The 19,833-nt window shown below is 51.2% G+C and overlaps 7 protein-coding genes and 1 pseudogene across 8 annotated transcripts, besides 1 other annotated feature; 4 read left to right on the top strand and 4 right to left on the bottom strand.

Annotated features, from left to right (window-relative positions):
* Positions 1–448: 448 nt before the first annotated feature.
* On the bottom strand, positions 449–780 carry NCS54_00011200 (Hypothetical protein; the record flags this gene model as incomplete). Its single annotated transcript, XM_053145770.1, has 3 exons — positions 449–462; positions 515–634; positions 684–780. 3 exons carry the CDS (start codon positions 778–780, stop codon positions 449–451), a joined length of 231 nt encoding a protein of 76 aa, XP_053001745.1.
* Positions 781–1,255: 475 nt separating this feature from the next.
* On the top strand, positions 1,256–3,274 carry NCS54_00011100 (Fungal-trans domain-containing protein; the record flags this gene model as incomplete). The annotated part of the gene is made up of 4 exons (XM_053145769.1): positions 1,256–2,090; positions 2,135–2,555; positions 2,601–2,892; positions 2,936–3,274. 4 exons carry the CDS (start codon positions 1,256–1,258, stop codon positions 3,272–3,274), a joined length of 1,887 nt encoding a protein of 628 aa, XP_053001744.1.
* A 1-nt stretch (position 3,275) lies between these two features.
* NCS54_00011000 (AB hydrolase-1 domain-containing protein) lies at positions 3,276–4,250 on the bottom strand (the record flags this gene model as incomplete). The annotated part of the gene is made up of 1 exon (XM_053145768.1): positions 3,276–4,250. One exon carries the CDS (start codon positions 4,248–4,250, stop codon positions 3,276–3,278), a length of 975 nt encoding a protein of 324 aa, XP_053001743.1.
* A 349-nt stretch (positions 4,251–4,599) lies between these two features.
* On the bottom strand, positions 4,600–5,681 carry NCS54_00010900 (Fe2OG dioxygenase domain-containing protein; the record flags this gene model as incomplete). The annotated part of the gene is made up of 2 exons (XM_053145767.1): positions 4,600–5,271; positions 5,319–5,681. The coding sequence occupies 2 exons, from the start codon at positions 5,679–5,681 to the stop codon at positions 4,600–4,602; spliced, it is 1,035 nt and encodes a 344-aa protein (XP_053001742.1).
* A 1,967-nt stretch (positions 5,682–7,648) lies between these two features.
* NCS54_00010800 lies at positions 7,649–9,593 on the top strand (annotated as a pseudogene). Its single transcript has 4 exons — positions 7,649–7,836; positions 8,007–8,577; positions 8,629–8,793; positions 8,841–9,593.
* Positions 7,649–9,593: a sequence feature.
* A 262-nt stretch (positions 9,594–9,855) lies between these two features.
* Positions 9,856–10,467, top strand: NCS54_00010700 (Hypothetical protein; the record flags this gene model as incomplete). Its single annotated transcript, XM_053145766.1, has 1 exon — positions 9,856–10,467. One exon carries the CDS (start codon positions 9,856–9,858, stop codon positions 10,465–10,467), a length of 612 nt encoding a protein of 203 aa, XP_053001741.1.
* A 2,137-nt stretch (positions 10,468–12,604) lies between these two features.
* On the bottom strand, positions 12,605–17,814 carry NCS54_00010600 (HET domain-containing protein; the record flags this gene model as incomplete). Its single annotated transcript, XM_053145765.1, has 3 exons — positions 12,605–14,084; positions 14,607–15,127; positions 16,609–17,814. 3 exons carry the CDS (start codon positions 17,812–17,814, stop codon positions 12,605–12,607), a joined length of 3,207 nt encoding a protein of 1,068 aa, XP_053001740.1.
* Positions 17,815–18,957: 1,143 nt separating this feature from the next.
* NCS54_00010500 (Hypothetical protein) lies at positions 18,958–19,713 on the top strand (the record flags this gene model as incomplete). Its single annotated transcript, XM_053145764.1, has 1 exon — positions 18,958–19,713. The coding sequence occupies one exon, from the start codon at positions 18,958–18,960 to the stop codon at positions 19,711–19,713; it is 756 nt and encodes a 251-aa protein (XP_053001739.1).
* Between the last annotated feature and the right edge of the window lie 120 nt (positions 19,714–19,833).

Here is a 19,833-nt window from a genome sequence, read left to right as displayed (position 1 = left end):
ATTGCTTACCAGTGTGAGTGATGTACCGTCCAACCCGACATCGGCATGATACTAAGCAAAGCGAAGGAATATTTAGGATCGCTCTATCTATCGTCAGAGCTAAAATAGCATTGAACTTGAGGTCAAGGTGTTGCAATACGGGAGGGGCCGAGGATCTGCCTAGGCAAAGCTTGATGGCGACAGATCAGTTCACGGTGTGAATGAATGCCCGCTTACAACGTCTTGATCGACGAATAAAGAGCCTCTTGACGATCCATCGCTAGCTCGTAAGGCTGACGTTTACCCCGTCGTAAGCATCCATTCACAGGGACCATGCATTGCCAATCAAGTTCAAACTTCAAGTTCAATTATTAGGGGTATTTACTCCGAGACTCGGTATAAATGCGTAAGCCAAAAAAAAAGTCCAACCATTCCTAAAAATTCACGCTTCCACCACACTTTTGATCCTTCATAGGAGTGCTACTGGATAGAATTAGCTTTCTGGTCCACATGGGTTTGTATAGTGATTACTGACCTGCCCGAGCCTCCCATGACTTGTAAGGATCGGCGGGCTTCTTTGTGGGATCTACGGATCCTTCGAGCTTCATCTTGAGCTTTTCCTTAAGACTTCGCTTTGGGGCTGGCTTCTCGAGGTCTTTTGGGTGTTAGAGGCGTGATAAGATGAGGATACGATGGGGACTGACTTGGCTTGGTACTTGTTGTGGGCTTGGATGTGTCAACGAGTGTTGTCTCAGAGACGTTGGCTGTGGTGTAAGACTCGGAGGAGAGTTGATGCGACATGGTGAATGTGTGTATATGGGATGTTTGTACTCTGTAGAGTGTACTGAATTGTATTGTATTGATGTCTTGGACTCAAATCTCTGGCATCTGGTGAGGCATCCACGTCTATTTGTACTTTCAGCCCTACCTCACATTTGTAATCCTACAGAGCCCCATTGACTCACTAACTCCACGACGTATGCGCCCTTCTCATGATCCCATCCCATCACATCTTGTCAGCTCGGCAGCGATGACAGAAACTAACGCTGCCCGGTGTGACGCACCCTGGCCTTCGGCCAGGCTCACAGAGGTTAATGGGTGCTCCGAACCCCTGTAAGCCGAGCTACCAAGTGGGGTTGTCGACTGCGCTCTGGGGCTTGACCGAAGCCGAGCAGAGTCCAAGCCGAAGCCGAAGCCGAGTTTGTCAGCCGAGAGGTGTTCATACCGAGAGGTGTGAAGCCGAGACCGAGATTTATCATCAACACTTCGGCTTGAAATGGAGGATACGCCCTTGCTTCGTCGTCTTAATGGACGCCCTCAAGCCTGCGACCCTTGTCGCGCACGCAAAGTTGCGTGCGATCACGACCAGCCCACCTGCTCGCGGTGCAGGAAGAGGAAAGAAACATGCATCTACACCGTCACCGAGCCAAGGACAGCCAAGAGGCAGCGGCTCCGGCCTCCCTCGAGCTCCTCTACAACACCGTCGCCGTCTGCGCCTGGGTATCTCGGCTTCACCAGTCACAATGCTGTGTTTGAGGAGACGCGTAATAGCCTGAGTCTTGTCCATGGACCGGCTGTTGAGGTTGAGGCTGGGGTTAGGAGGGCGCCGAGGGTGAGGGCTTGCTTGATTGAGATGCCGTTTCCTTTGAAGGAGATGTGTCTCATTGTTCTCAGAAACCTCCCGAAGCCAAATGATGATGTCCTGGCTCATCGGCTGCATTGCCGGGCTGATGACTGGATCATTACTTGTGTGAGGAGGACCATCGAGGCGCTTCACGAGTGCTGGGGCGAACATCTCAGCAGTCGAGATGACCTGCGGCTCGAAGAGATGGGTCTCGCCATCTGCAACAACACGGCCCGGCCTGTTCATGATGAGCACATTGGCGGCGCGGAGTGGATGGATCAGTTCTCGGGTTCGAATATTCGTTGGGAATCACTCGGGTTGATCTGGACATACTGGGACGGGTCTCCTGGGTCGAATCCGCAGAATATTGTGTCGTGTTTGGGGTATTGCATCGAACTTACGAGGCATTTTACCGCAGGTAATGATGTGCTGCTTTATCTTTGTTACCGGAGAGCAACGATCGAATCTTTGATCACAGGAGATGCGGGTATGTTTACTTTACGCTGAGTAGGGTGATGCTAACTGCGACAGGTCTGCTGTGTTGGCGATATCACGCAGATACCATCTCGTTGATGACGTTTCTGGGACTTCATGCAAGATTTGACAATCCGAATTACTTCCCGACGCTGAGCACAGAGAATAAACGCCGGGTAGCTGCCCGCATCTTTACAATCGACAAGGTCATGGTTTCATTCACAGGACGTCCACCCCTCCTCGGCCGTCGCTACTTTTCGACTCCTCTCCCCTTGGATCTAAGCGATGGCGAGTTGCTAGCTGATCAGGAAACTTTGACACGTGCGGTGCAGGCGTTGGATGAGCATGGGTGGAATAGGAATGGCGAGTTGCTCTCTGCTACTCTCACACGGGCTCGTGTGCAGATTGCCGTTATCAAGGATGAGATGCTGGAGATTGCACTTGAGAATACCTCCAAGGTGTCTATCAACAGTCTTCTGTGAGTTTTTAACCTTGGATACTATGAACTTGCTGACTGGAATAGCGAGGTGAAAGCCCGAGCTGAGAGAACTGTAGACCAGTTCCCCCAATCCCTCATCTACCGCACCGAGGACTTGAGTGATCCTGATGCCGATATAGAGATCATCTACGCGAGAATTCTTGTTCGGCTGGAGCATCTTCAGAATCTCTTCTTTGCGGAACGATTGCTGCTGCGTCTTGGACGTGTGGATGATAGCCGGTTGCTTGTCATCAGCTTCGAGATGGTGACACTCACGCTTGTGTTTTGGACGCATCAGGATCGGTTTGCTGGAGTTAGACGGGACTTTGAATGGCTGGTAGGTCATGCCCTTGCTTTATTGGACTAAACTGACTGTATAGTTGATGGCCTATGCTGCCCCCGGAGGAGGCATCCTCTGCCTCGAGCTCCTCCGCCCGACATTCCATGGCACACATCCAGATTGTCCCAAATTGAGCCGGTCAGCGATAATACAGAAACTCAGCCTTCTCATCGGGTTCCTCGACTGGGTCCGACCTCCGGCTCCCAACGCTGATCTCTGCGCCGACTGCAAGGCCGTCATCCAGGGTGTTCTGGATCATAATCTCAATGCTCCCATCGCGGGTGGAGGAGCTCTGGAAACGCTTGATTGGGAGTTTCCGATGCAGCTTGACTTCAACTTTGATCTGCTCGACACTTTCGATTGGCTACGAGCTGAGTAGTCTACTCTGCCTCCAGGAACTTTTGGATGGCTGCGTTGGTCTCGTCTGGTCGTTCCAGGTGTATCCAGTGTCCAGCATCCAACTTAACAGTCTGAAGATTGGGGGTCCACGATGCGAGCATCTGTTGCTGCTGGAGCATGGATTGCTCAGGCTCTTGAGGAACTACAAAAAGCGCAGGCTGGGAGATTTGGAAGTCGTCAAAGCCTTTCTCGTCTGGTGCGAAGAGATTGTCCATCCACATGCGATACCACCTCGATGCGCCCTTGTATCCATCCGGCACTCCAAACGCTTTTAGATGCTCTTTTTGGAGATCGTCTGTGTACCATGGTCCGATTGGGAGTCTTCGGTCTTCGGTGACGAATTGCTTCATCTTACCGAGAGGATGGAACCACTCATCCCATGCCTGTCGGTCGCGACAGAAGATGAGGCTCATTGCTGCTTCAGCATGCTTTTCCAAGGTTGAAGGTGTGGCTGAGTCGGCTATCCATGGGATATATCCAAGCATTTCAAATCCTAGGAATTCCTTGGTCATCTTGTTGATCATGTCGACGTCAAACGGCGTCCCTAGTTTTGGAGGTCCGACGGCGAGAAAGACGAGGGACGTCCAGCGATCTGGATGATACGCTGCTAGGCGTGATAAGAGCGTGGCGCCAAAGTCATGGCCGATGCCGACCGCTTTTTGCAGGTTCAGGTGGTCGAGCAGCTCAATCAGCTCGTCTCCCATCACTTGAAGACGGTATTGATGGACATCAGTGGGTTTGCTGCTGGAGCCGTATCCAAGCAAGTCGGGAGCCAAGATTCCGTATCCTTCTGATGAGAAATGGCGAATCTGATGAATCCAGTCATTGAGAGTGGATGGGAAACCATGGAGTAAGAGGAGCGTGGTGTCTCGAGATGTTGGATGGATGTGGACGTAAGAGTAGGAATTGCCGCTGCGAGCGGCGAATGATTCGCGTCGGGGTAATTCGAGAGCCATGTTTGGATGCTGAGGTTCAAGATGATGCTTGAGCGAACTTGAACGCGTGGTCTTGTTTCGGAGCATTTATACTTGGGCGGACAGTTTTCGGCCACATTTTGTTGTCGTCTGTGGAGGCTGACATGGACGCTGCCACTGGATGGATGACGACAGTATCATCCTCAAGACATTTAATGATCATCTTCAAGACATTTGATGACTATCTTCAAGGTATTTGAGCACCTGCTAGAGCACCTGCTAGAGCATTCAATGGCGATTGTTAGATCACCCTGAGATGAACTTGTTCAACCAACGTGTCGAATGCGAATAACGCGACAGCAAGACGTGTTCAAGACAATTGAAGATACCACTACGAGTCAGTAACATACTTGTCGTAAACATCGGCATAGAACTTGCGCCCATTCTCGCGATGACTTCGTATCTTGGTCCTCAGCTGCGTCTCACCCCAAGTATCATACTTGCCCGTGACAAACGGCGCGTCAATGGACTGACCCTCTCCCGACTCACCACCAGCTCCAAACTTCGAGAAATGCTCCGCCAGCGAGTTCAACGCCTCGTCTCTCGTGAGACTGCGTCGCACGCCTTGGAAAAAGGGGACGCTGAAGCGCTTGCTGGAACTTGAGAGGACGCGGTGCGTTGTCGCTTTGCAGACGCCGTTTGTTACGACTTCAAATGCTTGGCCGATGTTTACTACGAATGTTCCTGGGATTGCGGGCGCTTCGATCCAGTCGCCGGCTTTGTTGAGGACTTGCAGGCCTTTGACTTCTGGGGATGCTTGGAGGAGGAATGTCCACCATCCAGATGAGTCTTTGTGGGGGCCGACGCCTTGGGTGTTTTGTCCGTCGGAAGCTGGGTAGTGGACAAGTTTGAGGCGATGTTGATCTGACAGATAGGAGAAGAATATCTCCTCTGGGAGATCAAGGGCTTTTGCGACTAGCCGTAAGAACCTCTCGCCTAGCTTGGTCAATTCCTCAATGTAGCGCTCTACCACTGGTCGTAGCTCTGGCAAATCGGACGGCCACTATTCAATCAGTGCTTGAATCATTGGATACAATTGACGCGACCAACTTGGTTCGGACCACGCAATCCGTCGTACAAAGGCGAACCCTCTGGAGCTCTGGTGAGCTCAGTAGCCAGCTCAACCTGCTCCCGCTGATCGCATCTGCCGGCCGTTGTCTCGGTCCCAGCGGCGCTGTAACCGAGGAAATGAGGCGATTTCTCAAGTGCGATTGCTCGTTTAGCGTGCTCCGGGAGGGCAAACAGTTTGGGGAGGACGTGTATGAGATTGTCAATGACGGATTGGGGCACTCCGTGGTTGGACACGTAGAGGAAGCCGACGTCGGTCAGGGCGACGCGGAGGCTTGTCAGGAGGGCATTTTCGCTTAGGGAGAGGTCGAGGATTGGGAGCGAGGTGAAGTCGCGATGAGGCATTTCACGGGATGTGTGTAGAGGTGAGTTTATTGATGGATTTCATTAGATAGACAGTGGCGGGGTTGATGGCATTCAGAGCACGCAATAATTGGACGCCATGTTGCATTCGATGATGACTTTGTCGTCAATGAATAGCTTCATTCGTACAAATGGAATAAATTGAGACACACTGGGCCAAATGACACAAGACAAACACGGAATATCCCATGCCGCTACCCGATATTGAGCCTCGGTCTACACAAGTAAGAAGCCGTCGCAATCTTGACTCGCCGACAAGGGTTGACATAAGGTAATTGGCGTGGGGGGCGCTATGACGCAGGGCACCACACCCTCTAAAACAAGGAAATCTTCAAGGGAAAAAGGCAATCTCTGGTGGCGTCCATCCATTTCCTGTTTCCTCCTCTCAAAGAAGAAATGATGGCGAGGGAATAAACGCCATGGGATGGGAATGGCACCACTCAGATTGATCAAAATGCGCGCATGTCACATTGGAGCATGCGCCCTAGAAAGCTTAGCTTTTGTGCTAGACACGGACGGCCAAGACCACAGAGAGGCACGGCGCAGGTACCAAGAGATTTGATGGAATGGCGCGGCAGCATGGTTCGACTGGAGACCTGACCAGTTAGCTGGGCTCATAGGTATCTAGATTTAGAACCCCTATGTACGTAACCTGTTAGACATTTCGGCTCTGCGTAAGTCATGTAACCGCCGAGATTCAGTCAAGATCTGTTGGGACCGCACCCGCACCCGCACCCCCTATTCTGGAAAATCTGGAACACGCGTACAACACAGGTTTGACAAGGCCAATCCAGCAAGCTCGGTGACCACTGGGGTACGCGCACCGCGCTAAGAGAACCCCGGGGGACTAGACTTGAAGCTCCGAGCAAGGGGGTTGGCTCCGCTCCGTTGGTGCGTCGTCCCCAGGGGGCGCAGTTTCGTTCTTGTCCGACGGATTTTCGTACTCTTCTCGCAAATCTCGCATCTCGCATTCACTCCCTCCCCCTACGGGGAAGCTTATTATACACGGATAATGCACGTACGCGTATGCAGGGCCGTCGCCAGCTTCGGGTCGGCGAGTGATCTTCGCCGCTTAGTGAGACTAGACTCTGATCCACAACTGAATCGTCCATGACACTGAGAAAAGACACGAGGACAGATAGAGGGCAGGAGGACACACACACACACACAGAGTCATGTCGCTTTAAGCTCTCCTTCTAGAAACCCCCCTTCCACTGCGCCGTCTGGGGACAGTCTTGGCTACTACTGCCAGCCAACGACGCTCCTCGGATGGCTAGCCCTAGCTCGCCGTCTTGTCGATAGACTCGCAGCCCATCCACAAGCCACTGCCGGTCTAGACCTGCTGGAGGCAATCCACCCGCCGTCTCGTTTCAGGGTCCTGTCTTCTTCTCCACGTGGAGCCAATTCTCTGCTGTCCCTCTGCCAATTGAGTGTGGTCTGGGCGTAGCCTGGTCTGCCCCAGCCTGTCTCTAAACGAGGGTCCGTCGGTCTTTTTTGCTAGCTGTACGCCCTCATGCTCCTTCTCCTTCGGGAAAGGGGCAGGACGGGAGGGACACGACGATGCTCATCTCCCTGAAAGAGATTTGCCCCCCCGCGGTGGGCAAAGTCGAGACGTGACGCGCCATCGTTCGAGGCGTAGGTCGATTGGCTTGGGGGTTCGACTTGGTTGCGAGCTGCGCCGTTCTTGAGCCATGGCACACTAAGCCACCCCTGGACGGGGGCAAATGGCTCAGAGAAAGAGGAATACATATCGTGGGAGGGCCAGCTACTTTGGTGTCCATGTTCTGGTGAGCTCTGTCCCGATCTGTGCTCAGCTTGTGCGACCTAGACAAGACACTCCTTTGTCCCCTTTCTTTTCGACATCGACCTTTTTTCCGAATTGCATTACAATCGAATTCATTCCTTCGGTCGAATATTACCTGCGAAACACGAGTCGAACTACGATATAGTCAGCGAAAATGGGTCGTGACCAGATCTTGACCGCCCGGAAGGTCGAGGGCATGATCGCCGACGGACACACTATTGTCATATACGAGGATATGGTCTTGAAGCTTGACGGCTGGATGGACAAGCACCCTGGAGGAAGACTGGCTATTCTTCACATGGTGGGGAGAGATGCCACGGACGAGATCAAAGCGTACGTTGTAATAAACCCGGTGTTGTGAGGCTGAAGGTTGAGGTTGAAACGGACAACACCTGATTGGACTGTTGTAATCGTTTCCGAAAACCTGGGACAAAACACGTTATTTTTATTTCCCTATGCGGGGAGACATTCTATTCTAAGATTCCTAACGATTTCCGGAATAGTTATCACTCGGAAGCGACTCTAAGGTCCATGAGGCCCTATCGGATCGGCCGGAAGCAAGGGTCTTGGGTCAACCGCACACCACCAATAAGAGGCGGCATCTTTCGCAGAGAGGCAGACCAGCTGCTGTCAGACTCGAGCGTTGCGTCATGCAGCGGTGCTTCGGATACGGACGAGAGCGTGGATGATAGCGTGAGCTCTGCATCGTCGATTTGCAGTTGTGGTGATGATGCTGTGCACAAGGACTGTGGGCTTCACCACCGGATGCCCCGGAAGCCTTCGGCCAAGGCTATTAAGCACTCTGCTACACTGAGGGTGGCCAATGCTGCCATCTCCCGCGAGATTGAGCGGGATTCTGCTACATATCCTTCTGTTAACCCCGAGGTTCAGAGGGATATCGCTCGCAAGTATCAGCGCCTTCACCAGAGGATCCACGATGAGGGGCTCTACAACTGCCCGTACATCGAGTACGGCAAGGAGATGTGTCGGTACACGACCTTGTTCGCGCTGTTTGCCGTGACGTTTTATCACCAGTGGTATATCACGTCGGCCGTGTTTCTTGGTTTGTTCTGGGTATGTGATCGCTGTCTCGATTTGTATGGTCTGGCTTACTGACTGTTGCAGCATCAAATCATGTTTACTGCCCACGACGCTGGCCATCTGGCTATTACTTCCAACTTTGTGACGGACACCTTGATTGGCATGTTTATTGCCGACTTTTGCTGTGGTCTTTCGATCGGATGGTGGAAGAGCAGCCACAATGTTCACCATCTTGTCACGAACCAGCCTGTAAGTCATCAACACCATTAAACCTCGACTTATACTGACATGGACAGGAACACGACCCCGATATCCAAAACGTCCCTCTCTTTGCTACCTGTCCATCTTTCTTCAAGTCTCTCCGTTCGACTTACTACAATTTTACCTTTGTCTGGGATGCCGCCGCCGATTTCCTTGTTCCCTACCAACGTTTCACTTATTATCCCATCATGGGCATCGCCCGCTTCAACCTGTACCTCCTCTCGTGGCTGCACGTCCTGTCGGAAAAGTCGTCTTCCCTCGGTAAGAGCAGGGCCTGGTGGATTCGACCTACCGAGATCACTTTCATGGCTTGTTACTGGTTCTTGTTCGGATACTGTCTTCTCTGGCGTGCACTTCCCGACTGGACTACCCGCGTCATCTTTGTTCTCGTCTCGCACATTGTTACCATGCCGCTACATGTGCAAATCACCCTATCGCACTGGGGAATGTCAACAATTGACCTCGGCGAGAGCGAATCATTCGCCCAGCGCCAACTGCGAACAACCATGGACGTCGACTGCCCAGCCTGGCTCGACTTCATCCACGGCGGTCTCCAGTTCCAAGCCGTCCACCATCTTTTCCCCCGCGTGCCTCGACACAACCTTCGCAAGGTGCAGTTCATGATCCGCGAGTTCTGCGACGACACGGGTGTTCCGTACTCGATCCTCAGTTTTACTGATGGCAACCAAAAGGTCCTGGGCCGGCTCCAGGATGTGAGTGACCAACTCAACATTATGCTCAAGTGTCAGAAGCACATGGCTGAGACTGGGGAGAGCGGGTTGCATTGAGCGTTTGAGGGTATAGACTACTAGACCTAGATGCATAGATTTGTTTTGTTAGAATTGAAGCGTGTTTTCTTTCGAGGTGTTTTATGCATCACTTATACTTGGTAATGATGTTTAGGTAGACTACTTGTGTTTCAGCCACCTTGCCTAGTCGTATAAGAAGCGTGTTCACAATTCTTCACGCTGCCCCGCATTATGCCTCCTTCACAAACATCACCAACGTGAATCACCGTGAATCGCCTCAGAGGCAAACATCAACATCACCATGGACCTCAACAAACAATTGGCAGCCGTCTCGAGAACCGTCGAAAAGACAAATGCCGAACCTGGAGACGAAGGTCGCATCATCACCATCAGCCAAACCTTCGGCATCGATGTGCCGACTCTGTGGGAAACCTGCACGAAGCCAGACAAGATCAAGCAGTTCTTCTCTCCCGTATCGGGCGACCTCTCCGTCAACGGTCGCTTCCAGGTCGAGAACAACGCCAGCGGAACCATCGAGAAGTGTGACCCGCCCTCCAAATTTCGTGTCTCTTGGGAGTTTGGTGGCAGCACCAGCTGGGTCGAGGTCTTGATCAGTGAAGTCAACGAAGCCCAGTCTCGCCTCAAGCTATCGCACACAGCGCCCATCAACAAGCATTGGGAAGAGTATGGCGCTGGAGCAGGAGGTGTCGGTTGGGAGATGTCGTTTGCTGGATTGGCGTATTATCTCAAGGGCGTCAAGGTCGGTCCGGAGTGGTTTGTTCAGGACGAGACAAAGACCTACTTGGCCAAGTGCAGCAAGGCTTGGGGAGAGGCTGCTGTGCTCGGAGGGGAGGACCCGGAGATTGTGAAGGGGAGAGTTGAACGAACGACCAGGTTTTATGCGCCTGGTTGAGGGACGAGAGATGACTTGGTGCGTACGTTTAATTTGTACATGGTGGTCTAAGCATGTGTGTACTTTGACAGGCGAAGCCAAAGAGTTGGGCTGCATATTGAATAGGTATTGAATAGGTATATGTCCATGGGGAAGTTATCGGCACCCCAGCCCTATGGGCCATGGCCTATTAGAGATCTCCGGGCGGCGTACTGCTGCTGGGTGGTTTAGGGGAGAATGCTTATCGTCAGGTTGACTATTTCCTCTGCCCAGATGCTTATGGTGGATGACGGCTCTTCAGGGAGAGGCATTTGGCTTGGCAATCCCATCGCTGTCAAGTGACGCCCGTCATTGGTCATTTTGAGTGATAATTTTAAGTGTGAATAGTCAAAATGGTAGCTACTGTGGTGCTGTGATGAAACTGATGATGGTTGTGATGGCTGAAATAATGTTGACGAAGATGGTTTACCACATCTACGGGCCTCGACCTAGGTCTTACAATGAGAGGGATGATGGTTATACCGAGGCAAGTACACATGAAGGCGAGGGGGCCCTTCCTGTAAATGCACCCAGGTCCTTCAATAAACCATTCCCCTCTAGAGAGAACACGCCTCAGTACCTAATAGGCGAAAAATCTGTTTACCGACTTTTACATATACCTATTCAATATGTATCATAACTCTTTGACTTCGCCTGTCAAAGTGCACACATGCTTAGACCACTATTTACAAATTAAACGTACGCGCCAAGTGCTGATAAATTGACAGCGGATATTCGCCCTCAGTTGGTAATCATCAAGGTTGGTCTGCAGCAGGATTCGTGTTAAGGCTGGGCGGGTTGTTGGGCATCGCTCCCCTCTATTGCTGATAGGTCAGAGGCGACCCTGTATTCATTTATTGAAGAAGATCATGTGTACCTGCCAGACCAGACTTCACCGTGTTGATTAAGGTGGCATGTTCGGAACTCATCGTCGCGTCTCCGGCTGGGCCTTGAGGCGTTCGCGTGCTTCTCGCCGGCGACGCGTTGCATGTGCACACCCCGAGCGAGGATTGGGATGAACTTTAGTATACATGGCAGTAAATAAGGTGATTTCATATGATGCGAGGACTTTTAACCGGACTTTGGTATCTAAATCGCCCGTGCTATCGGGGGGATCTCTCCCTTGGATAGTCATAAGATGCAGTATGGAGAGTATGGATTGATGGTTAGGCAGCTCATGCCCTTTTATAAGGCTCTGTCACAGCGGAGGAACATGCGAGAAAGCTCTTCCATTGGAGGAATTCGAACGGCTCTGTAGGAGGGTCTTCTATTGTCGCCAACCAGCACAAGCCTGGACTCCTCATCGCCTCCGGAGCCTGGTATCACCGTTAGTCGACATCTGCCTTCGCAGATAGCAGAGAGGCACGTATACAGGAAAGCGGTCGACTTTGAGAAGTCGTGCCCGAATAATGGTCCGTACCGCATCGTCATGTTTGAGGGTGATGTCTCGAAAGCTGAACACCTGCGCGCCATGTGGAACGGTTCAGTCAGCTGATGGAGCCGAGTATCTCAAAGGACGTGACATCAGACCTCAAGATGCATTCGAGATTCTCGTCTTTCACACCGCCAGCCTGGATGAAGCCCAGATCGATGACCTGCCCCCCGTCCTTTTCAAGAATACTGACCCTCTGAGCTAGGCCTTTGTCGGTAACTGCCGTTGAGGCAAGAACTTATAATATGGGTGATGAGCATAATAAGTGCACGACGAAGCGGGGGAGGACGCCTGGCACTCGTTCAGGCGGCTTTGTTCTCCTTTTTATCTCATCATTTCTCCCCTCATAAGTAGAGAGTACACCCCAGGAGATGACAATGTGACTTCGCAGGTAAGTTTTTGCGTTAAACGGAACGCTATACAACAAGTTCGCGCTTCCTGTCTAGCTAGGTTCTCCTTGACTAGTTCAATCACCCTATATCTACTCCTTCACTGACACAACTCCAAACAAAATATGACAATCGAGTCTACATCATCGACCGATTTAGGGGTCCAATATCCAGGAACTGTCCTCGCCATATGTGTCCAAGAGAATCTTGTCTGTCTCGAAATAGCCCTCCTGATTTGTAGCTTGCTCATTTCTTTCTGAAGAGAGGCTCGCTAGATGCCCGGACATCTGGGGTCAAGTCAAGCCCATGACTCCAGAACTTTCTCAGGCAGTGTTTCAACATTGGAGACGGGAAGCTCTTCCAGGGTTTCAGTATCTGGAATTGAGTTGTAGAGGAACTTTTTCAATCGCTCAGGTGCAGGGTTGTAACGGTCGAAACTGAAGGAGAAGGTCTCTTCTCGGGCGAGAATTGCCCCATCAAGGATAGCGTCACAAACCCGATGTTCAGGGCTGCCTTCTTCAAATAGGAGATGCAGAGTGTCTTTTCCAACTCGGATTGCAATTAGCCTTGTCCTCGCCATTCCCCCACCCGCTTCAAGTTCGGGAACCAAAAGAGTAGCTAAGGTACCCTTTCTTAGAGGGACACCTTCGTGGAGAAGTCTGGGAGCAGCATTAGGCGCAGCATCCAACCTCGTGAGGAGAAAAGCCAAAGATGATCTTCCCAGACCCGAACCAGCGAGTTGCCGAATCCCATTGGCCCATTTGGCATGCCCTTGGCGATTCAAGGAGCGTGCAAGTTCGTCAGGCGATATCCACTTCGCTGTCCTTGGTTCTAGGACTGCTACTGACAAGATGCCAAGCTCTCCTTGTAACTGCGCAATACTGTAGGTGAGGGATAGATGGACGGGCGCTTTCAAGCCGCCAAAGAGGTGATCACACACATCCTGTAGGACTTGGCGCTCGCTTTTGCTGTAGTCAGGCTTGATCGATTCACCCACACTGGAAGAAATCCCCAGGAGAGCATAGACTCGATCCCTGGGGTCAGTAGCCTGACATCCCCGGAATTTCCATAACAATTCCTCGAGTGGCAGTTCCTTACTCCACCACGATGATTGCCTCGATGGGCCAGGCATGATGTCGAGGATGGCTTGGGACTGTGGCGGGACGTGGGTTCTTAGAAGCCATGGTGCAAGGGCAAAGAGTTTTGTGTCGACGATTCCTGCGGTGCAATGGATTTGTGCCCGTCTCGCTTTCGCCACTTCTTGCAAAATCCACACCCTGGTGAACCAAGACTTTCCAGTCAACTCTTGAAGTCCAGAGTTGAGGTGACGAACCCTTTCACTAGGAGAGGGCTTCTCCTGAAGCTTGTCCCATACATACCTCCAGTCAGCATCTGTGCGTTTTGCTGTCCGGAAAGCTTGCGAGGAGGTTTGGTGCTGGAGCATGTTGAGAGCTGATATCAGCAAGCCAGCATCCTCACTGGCTGAGCCTAGCCAGACGATGACATTGTTTGCCCTCTCATAGATACTACCCATGTATGTGACTTGGTGACCGCGCTCTGCGACGTTGCTTTGGTCAATGCATACGGCATCCACCCAGAGTATTCTGTCTATATCCTCTTGCCGTAGATGCTGAAGCGCCATATGTAGGTTCTCGGTGACAGGCAGGACTCGTTTATCAACAATGACGACTTCAGATTTCTCGTTGTTTCCCCAAGCATACGAAAAGGCCTCGTAGTCAATGAGAGTATCGGGTTGATCTAAATACGCCTCGAAGATGCTGCATTGTATTGGGAGAGAGGTACCCCGCTCAAGGCGAAGAAGGCGAAAGGCAGCGCGTTCCAAACAGAAAGGTCGATGGTGATATATACTACCGAGGCAATGCCTCCTGGTCAGCTGTAGAGTGTTGAGATGACCTGCGAGGAACATTGTGTACAGAGAGGCAACCTTGCTGGCATTTATAGCGTGTTCCCTTGGCAAAGACGGGGTATCGGCCTCACCAACGCCGCAAACGACGAGTAAAGGTAGCGGCCCTTGGAGATTTGCTGCCGCTGTCTCGAAACACAGAATCCCATCTTCGTCTGCTGGATTGTGGAAAAGCTCCGAACCGCTCAGGGGTTGGTTGGAGGACCCAATCCTCCCCTTGATCACATTTGGCGCCCATTTTGCCAAGTTGAACCGTGGTGGGGAATTCAGACTAGGAGCGACTTCCTTTAACCCCCTCTGATTCCTAGCTGGATCGTCCTCGAGAGATTCATCCGGACAGGAAATTGTGGATGAGTGTTTGTCAAGATATTCATACCATTTAGGGAGGCACTGGGATGACAGTGTGTGGTCGACGGCTGATTGAATGAAGCCGGGGGGCTTGCCCCAATCGCCAGTGATACAGAGGCGCTTTTGATCCCGAGACTTGCCAAGATCGCAGTGCGCGATTCCAGATTCATGACTCGAAGGTAATCCGACCACAACATCACCAGCCTTTGCGCATCCATCATACGGCGCGATGGCGTCAACTCCAACCAAGAAGCCGACCCGGATGGACGAAAATGCTTCAAGCAAATCCGGATACACGGCTGCCACAAAATCTGCGGCACTGGTGTTGTCGAGCCCGGTGACTAGGACGACATGGTGAAGCCCTGCTCTACCGAGAGTATATTCTGCACCGGTGGACTGAAGGAAGGATCGGAGGAAGACTTGGTCGAGGCATTTGGCAGCTGTCTCATAGTCCCTTTTCAGGGGCAAGATCACGGCGATTTCATAGAGGCCAAGGTCGGTTGACGGCATGGCCATGGCCACTGCCCAGGCTTTAACCACAGGTGGTCTCTAAAAGTATAGGGCAGAACAAAAAGAGGCGGAATAATAGAAGAAGAGGATAGTGGGCTATTGAAGTATAGATAGTAAAGATGAGAGGACTGGAAACGCGAGGAGGACACTTAGAAGGATAAAAAGGGAGGCAATTTTTATTAAACGAGTCTCCAAAGGCATGGAGGAAGGAATGACTCTGCTCAGCGTAGAAGCGAGCACATGATCCTATTTATCCCCCGCAATAATCAGCCGCTCAGCCACACAGTCAGCCATTCGAGGCAGAGTCCGGGCGAAAAATGCCTGGGCCGGCTGAGACATGAACGAGTCAAGAGCCATTTGGCTCAGGCCAGTTTCGGGCCTTAGAGGATCGTGTTGGGTGCCATGCATCCCCGAGACAGATCAAAGATACAAGGGCCAGCCCTGATCAGAGTCCGGCCCTCTCACGTTGATGCGAACCATGACACTCTCTAGGGTGTTTAGTTAGTGCTATGCATCTCTTTAGTGTACAGCCAGCCAAATGCAAAACAGAGAACTAGAAGGAGTAATCTCAGTGAGGATCTAAGAAACGAACAACTAGAGCCATGACCTACACCCAACAGCCCTGCGCCCGAGAAGCCTCCGCTTTTCTGTGGAAAGCTCAGCAAAAAGCGAGTACAACAGCGCTGCTATCTATGTACATGAGAGGCGACAGGTCAACATGGGATAGCGCGAGCAAAGGCCGCAAACCATGCTTTGTACTCTTCCCACGGGTATCAGTGGGTAAGCCACGTGAGTGTATCTGGAAAACTGTTAAAACAAATACTGGGGAACTAATATGTTAATGAACGAGGAACTTTGAACTGAGACGTGAGTTGGCTGCCAGCCGATATGTTCCGAGGATGCATAAAAGGCTGCATGTGCCAGCTCCGTACAAAGAGCATGGGGCGATGGACAAAGCCAGGTGCAAGTTGTAAGCCATGTTGGCGGTTAGTAGATGCAACGTAGCTAGTAATATACTAAATAACTTCTACCTTTACTATTCTTCAAACATTATCAGTCGCCTCTCTTACCCGTTCTCAACGATACGTTCAAGAGTCTACTAGTTCTTTCCCTTCTACTCTCCAAGTCTCTCTATACTTCTTATACTTCTCCTAGTGTCGCAAGCAAAAGACCAAGTCCCTCACTTTGCAGCTAGGCACTTTATATACCACACCTGGTTTCTCGTTTACCTAGCACCGCCCAAAGACCCCTCTTTCTCTCGGCTTTGCCATAGATATCTCGCATTTTATGCTAATCATAGCCCTGCCAATGACAAGCAGGCAGCTTGCGGTCCGTTTGGGGGCATAAGTTGGCTGTGCGCTTGAATTGCTCATGACAGGTTTCAACTTAGAAAGCTCGGAGGCATTCCACCAGGAAGTGGTCAAATTTCCCTCCCGAATCGCGTCAAATGTTGACAAAATGACTTGAAAAACTGGAACCTCACATGCAAACTCATGACCATCACGAAAGATGTCTCTCACATGAGTCAGGGGAGCCCCAGAGTCGCGCGCCTTAAGCACAATCTTGGCCACGTTGGTCTCCCAATCATTCAGATTGGGGACCATTTCATAGATCCTGTCAACAATCGACGAGAGATCGAACAATGACTCGGTTTTGTACGCGATCAGTGGATAGAGCTCCAAGGTCGGAAAGACGTTCAGACGACTCGATTCGAAACGCAAGAGGTAGTCCAAGATGGGACGATAGGCGAGAAAAATGATGTCAGTATTGTTATCGGAGTTGAGAAGGCGATTGAACACTTCGGGGGCCCTGAGAGAGACGCGTTTGGGGAAAGGATGGTCGCTCCGTGGTGCGACAGAGTTGAGCAATAACTTCTGCCCAAACACGTCGGCAGAAAACTCGAATTGAAGGCGTCGCGTAATTGAAGTTGGGTTCGTCCATAACCCATCTATAAAAAAGGCTGACTCTAGGATGGGAACCGGGTCTGAGGCGGAGAGGAGCATGTCACGCCAAATCCAATCTATCCAGTTGTCCAAGTAGATTGCACTTCTGCCTAGAGTATGATTTCTGTTCCAGTACGGGTAATCGCTGAAGGACTCCATGAACTGGGTATCGTAGAGGCGTAGTAGCCCTGAATAGATGTCCGTGGGCCTCAGCTCAGGACTATGCCAGACGAAATGAGGGGACGGTCCGAGCGGATAAGTTTCCTGCTGACAAGCCTCTTGTTGATACAGGACAGGCTTCCATCTCCCTTCAGCAGTCGTCGCATCGGAAACGAGGTGGTCGGTTCTTATGGCCTCGATGAAATGAGGCTTCTCTTCATCCGTAGCAACAGCCCCTCTATCAACCAGCCATCTCAGGACATCGTCCTGGCCATACCATGCCGCCAAGTCAAGGGGCTGGCAACATCGGAAAAAATCAAGATCGTTTGCTCTTCCAAATTCGCCCAGATACGGCCAGCGGTGGTTGGGCGACGCCCCAGCCTTTAGGCACTTATCGAGGGTATCGATGTTGCCTTGGCTGATGGCGACGAGAAGAGGAAGCCAGTTGAGCTGCGGGCCAGACTCCTTATAGAACTCGATGATCAAGTTATTGTAGAGACTTTTGCATGCAGTGACAAGGCCATAAGCTCCTCCTATCGGGCAGAGGTATGAGAATGTCTCCAGGTGAATCTCGCAAGGGAGGTTGGCGAGCCCAGTCGGCTCTGAGAGCTGTTGAGTTGACATAGTAATTTGGTGCTAGGAAACGCTGTATTGTTGTCTTGGCTGTAATTATTATGATTGTCACGAGTTGTTTGTTCAATAGCGATGGTTTAGTAGAGAAACTGGGAGTCGCGGTGCGCTTTTTATCTACATTAGATATCCCTAAACTCGGTGAACTGGCAGCCCTGGCTGGGTCGTTGCAGACCGCCTTTGTCGGAAATGCCGTGGCCGTTTCTTTGTCCTACTAACAGAACTAGTATGAGGAATAAACACCAGCATCTTCCCTTTTGGCTCAATGTTTCTATCTTGGGCTAGGGGTGTGCCTCCTTAATTCTTTGAGCATGACATTGTTCTGAGTAGTCAAAGAAGTATTCTATTATTATTCTCATCAATCACGACGCTAAAGAGACTATCAGCCACAACAGCAACAGACACAGTTATTAGTCTATGACGGCATTAAAATCCGATGCCATAAACCACCATAATCTAGACAAAGGAGCATCACTGGACTAAAATTCTGCTTCCCACAAATTGTTCCGGGGCCTTTACTGGACGTAATGAGAACTTGATCGGGCTATAGAAAAGAGTTGGGAGTAAAATAAGTAAATAAAAATATAATATACATTAATTTTACTCTAAAGGCTTTATTGGTGATCTTAATTTTATAATCTTGAGTCTTAGAAAAACTCGGATTATTGGGAGAGGCGATGAGACAACCTACAAATCCCAAATCATGCCATGAACTGCTTGAAAGTTTGGGACAATCTTAATCCGGTTTGAGATTGAAACAACTGGTCCCATCAACGAGGGTCTTGATCCTTGTAGCATGGCCCTAGCTCGCTCCCTTCAACTGGATACGAACAGTTGCAACCGGGAAAATACTAGGACATAGCTTTTGTGGATTAACCCACTAATCAGACGCGTCCCTAATCACCAGAGATTAATGACGATGGCCAATCACTTTTGGATCCTGGTAACTTCAACCTGCCCCTGAGCCGCATAGCCGGGCCATTTCTGAAACATCTGGCAAATAAAACCGAAGGATCCCAAGGTGAATCGCCGAGCCAAGACCTTTATTCACTATCTTTCGTTTCTCACTAAATACATTCGTTTCATTCTCTGTATATCGTTCCCTTGATGCCCAGGTGGAAAAAGGAATCACTCAATATGCGCTCTTCAGTCACTTCTGCTCTTGTACTCTCCGCCGCCGCCGGCGGTGCCCATGCCGCTGGTTGGCAAGGCCAGTACAAGTTTGGAAACATGTTCTACACCGGACCTACCAAGAATGGCGTCACTATCACTAAGGCTACGTACTCGTTGGTTCCGCCATCTGTCCCTTGCGGCTACGCTACCACCGGCGGCAACGAAGAGCTCGCCTTCTGGATCGGCATTCAGGACGACCCTACCGGCAAGGACGTCGCGCAGGAGAGTTTCGTTCAGCCGCTGCTGAACTGGGCGCCGGATCAGCGGGCGACTGGCTGCGAGACGGACAACAACCAGTGGTGCGTTGCTGCGAGCACCTACACGCCTTCTGGTCAAATTGGACAGCCCTATCTGCCTATTGAAAATGGTATCCCCCTCGACTTTGAGCTCGTGGCCGGCTCCGAGGTCAAGCAGACCATCTCCTCCGGTGGCAAGGTCATCTCGACACAGACCAATGCGGCTGGCATGAGGCCCGCCGTGTTTTACGGAGCCAACGAATGCTATCTGCAGTCTTGCGGCACCCTTCAAGGCTACACTTGGGAGAACATCACCGTGCACCTGTCTGCGGCTGATCCGAACTACAGCAACACCCTCTCGCTCACTGGTGCCACTAGTGACGGCTTTGAGACTGCTGACGGTGGCAAGACTTGGACCAACGCTGGAATCACGATCCAGAAGGACTATCTGTACTCGGATGACCAGAACCACGAGTGCAACTAGGTGTCTCAGGAGGTTTGAGAGAGCAGTGGAGTTGAGAATATGGTAGCAAATCGACAACTGGAGAGTTCGACATAATACCATCTTCTTATGCATGACTTGATACAGGAAGGTGATGTAGTG

Source organism: Fusarium falciforme, chromosome 1 (genome assembly GCF_026873545.1).
Source record: "Fusarium falciforme chromosome 1, complete sequence".
NCBI classification, from domain to species: Eukaryota; Fungi; Ascomycota; class Sordariomycetes; order Hypocreales; family Nectriaceae; genus Fusarium; species Fusarium falciforme.
The sequence above is the reverse complement of the archived record's forward strand: the minus strand, read 5'-3'. Positions and strand labels throughout refer to the sequence as shown.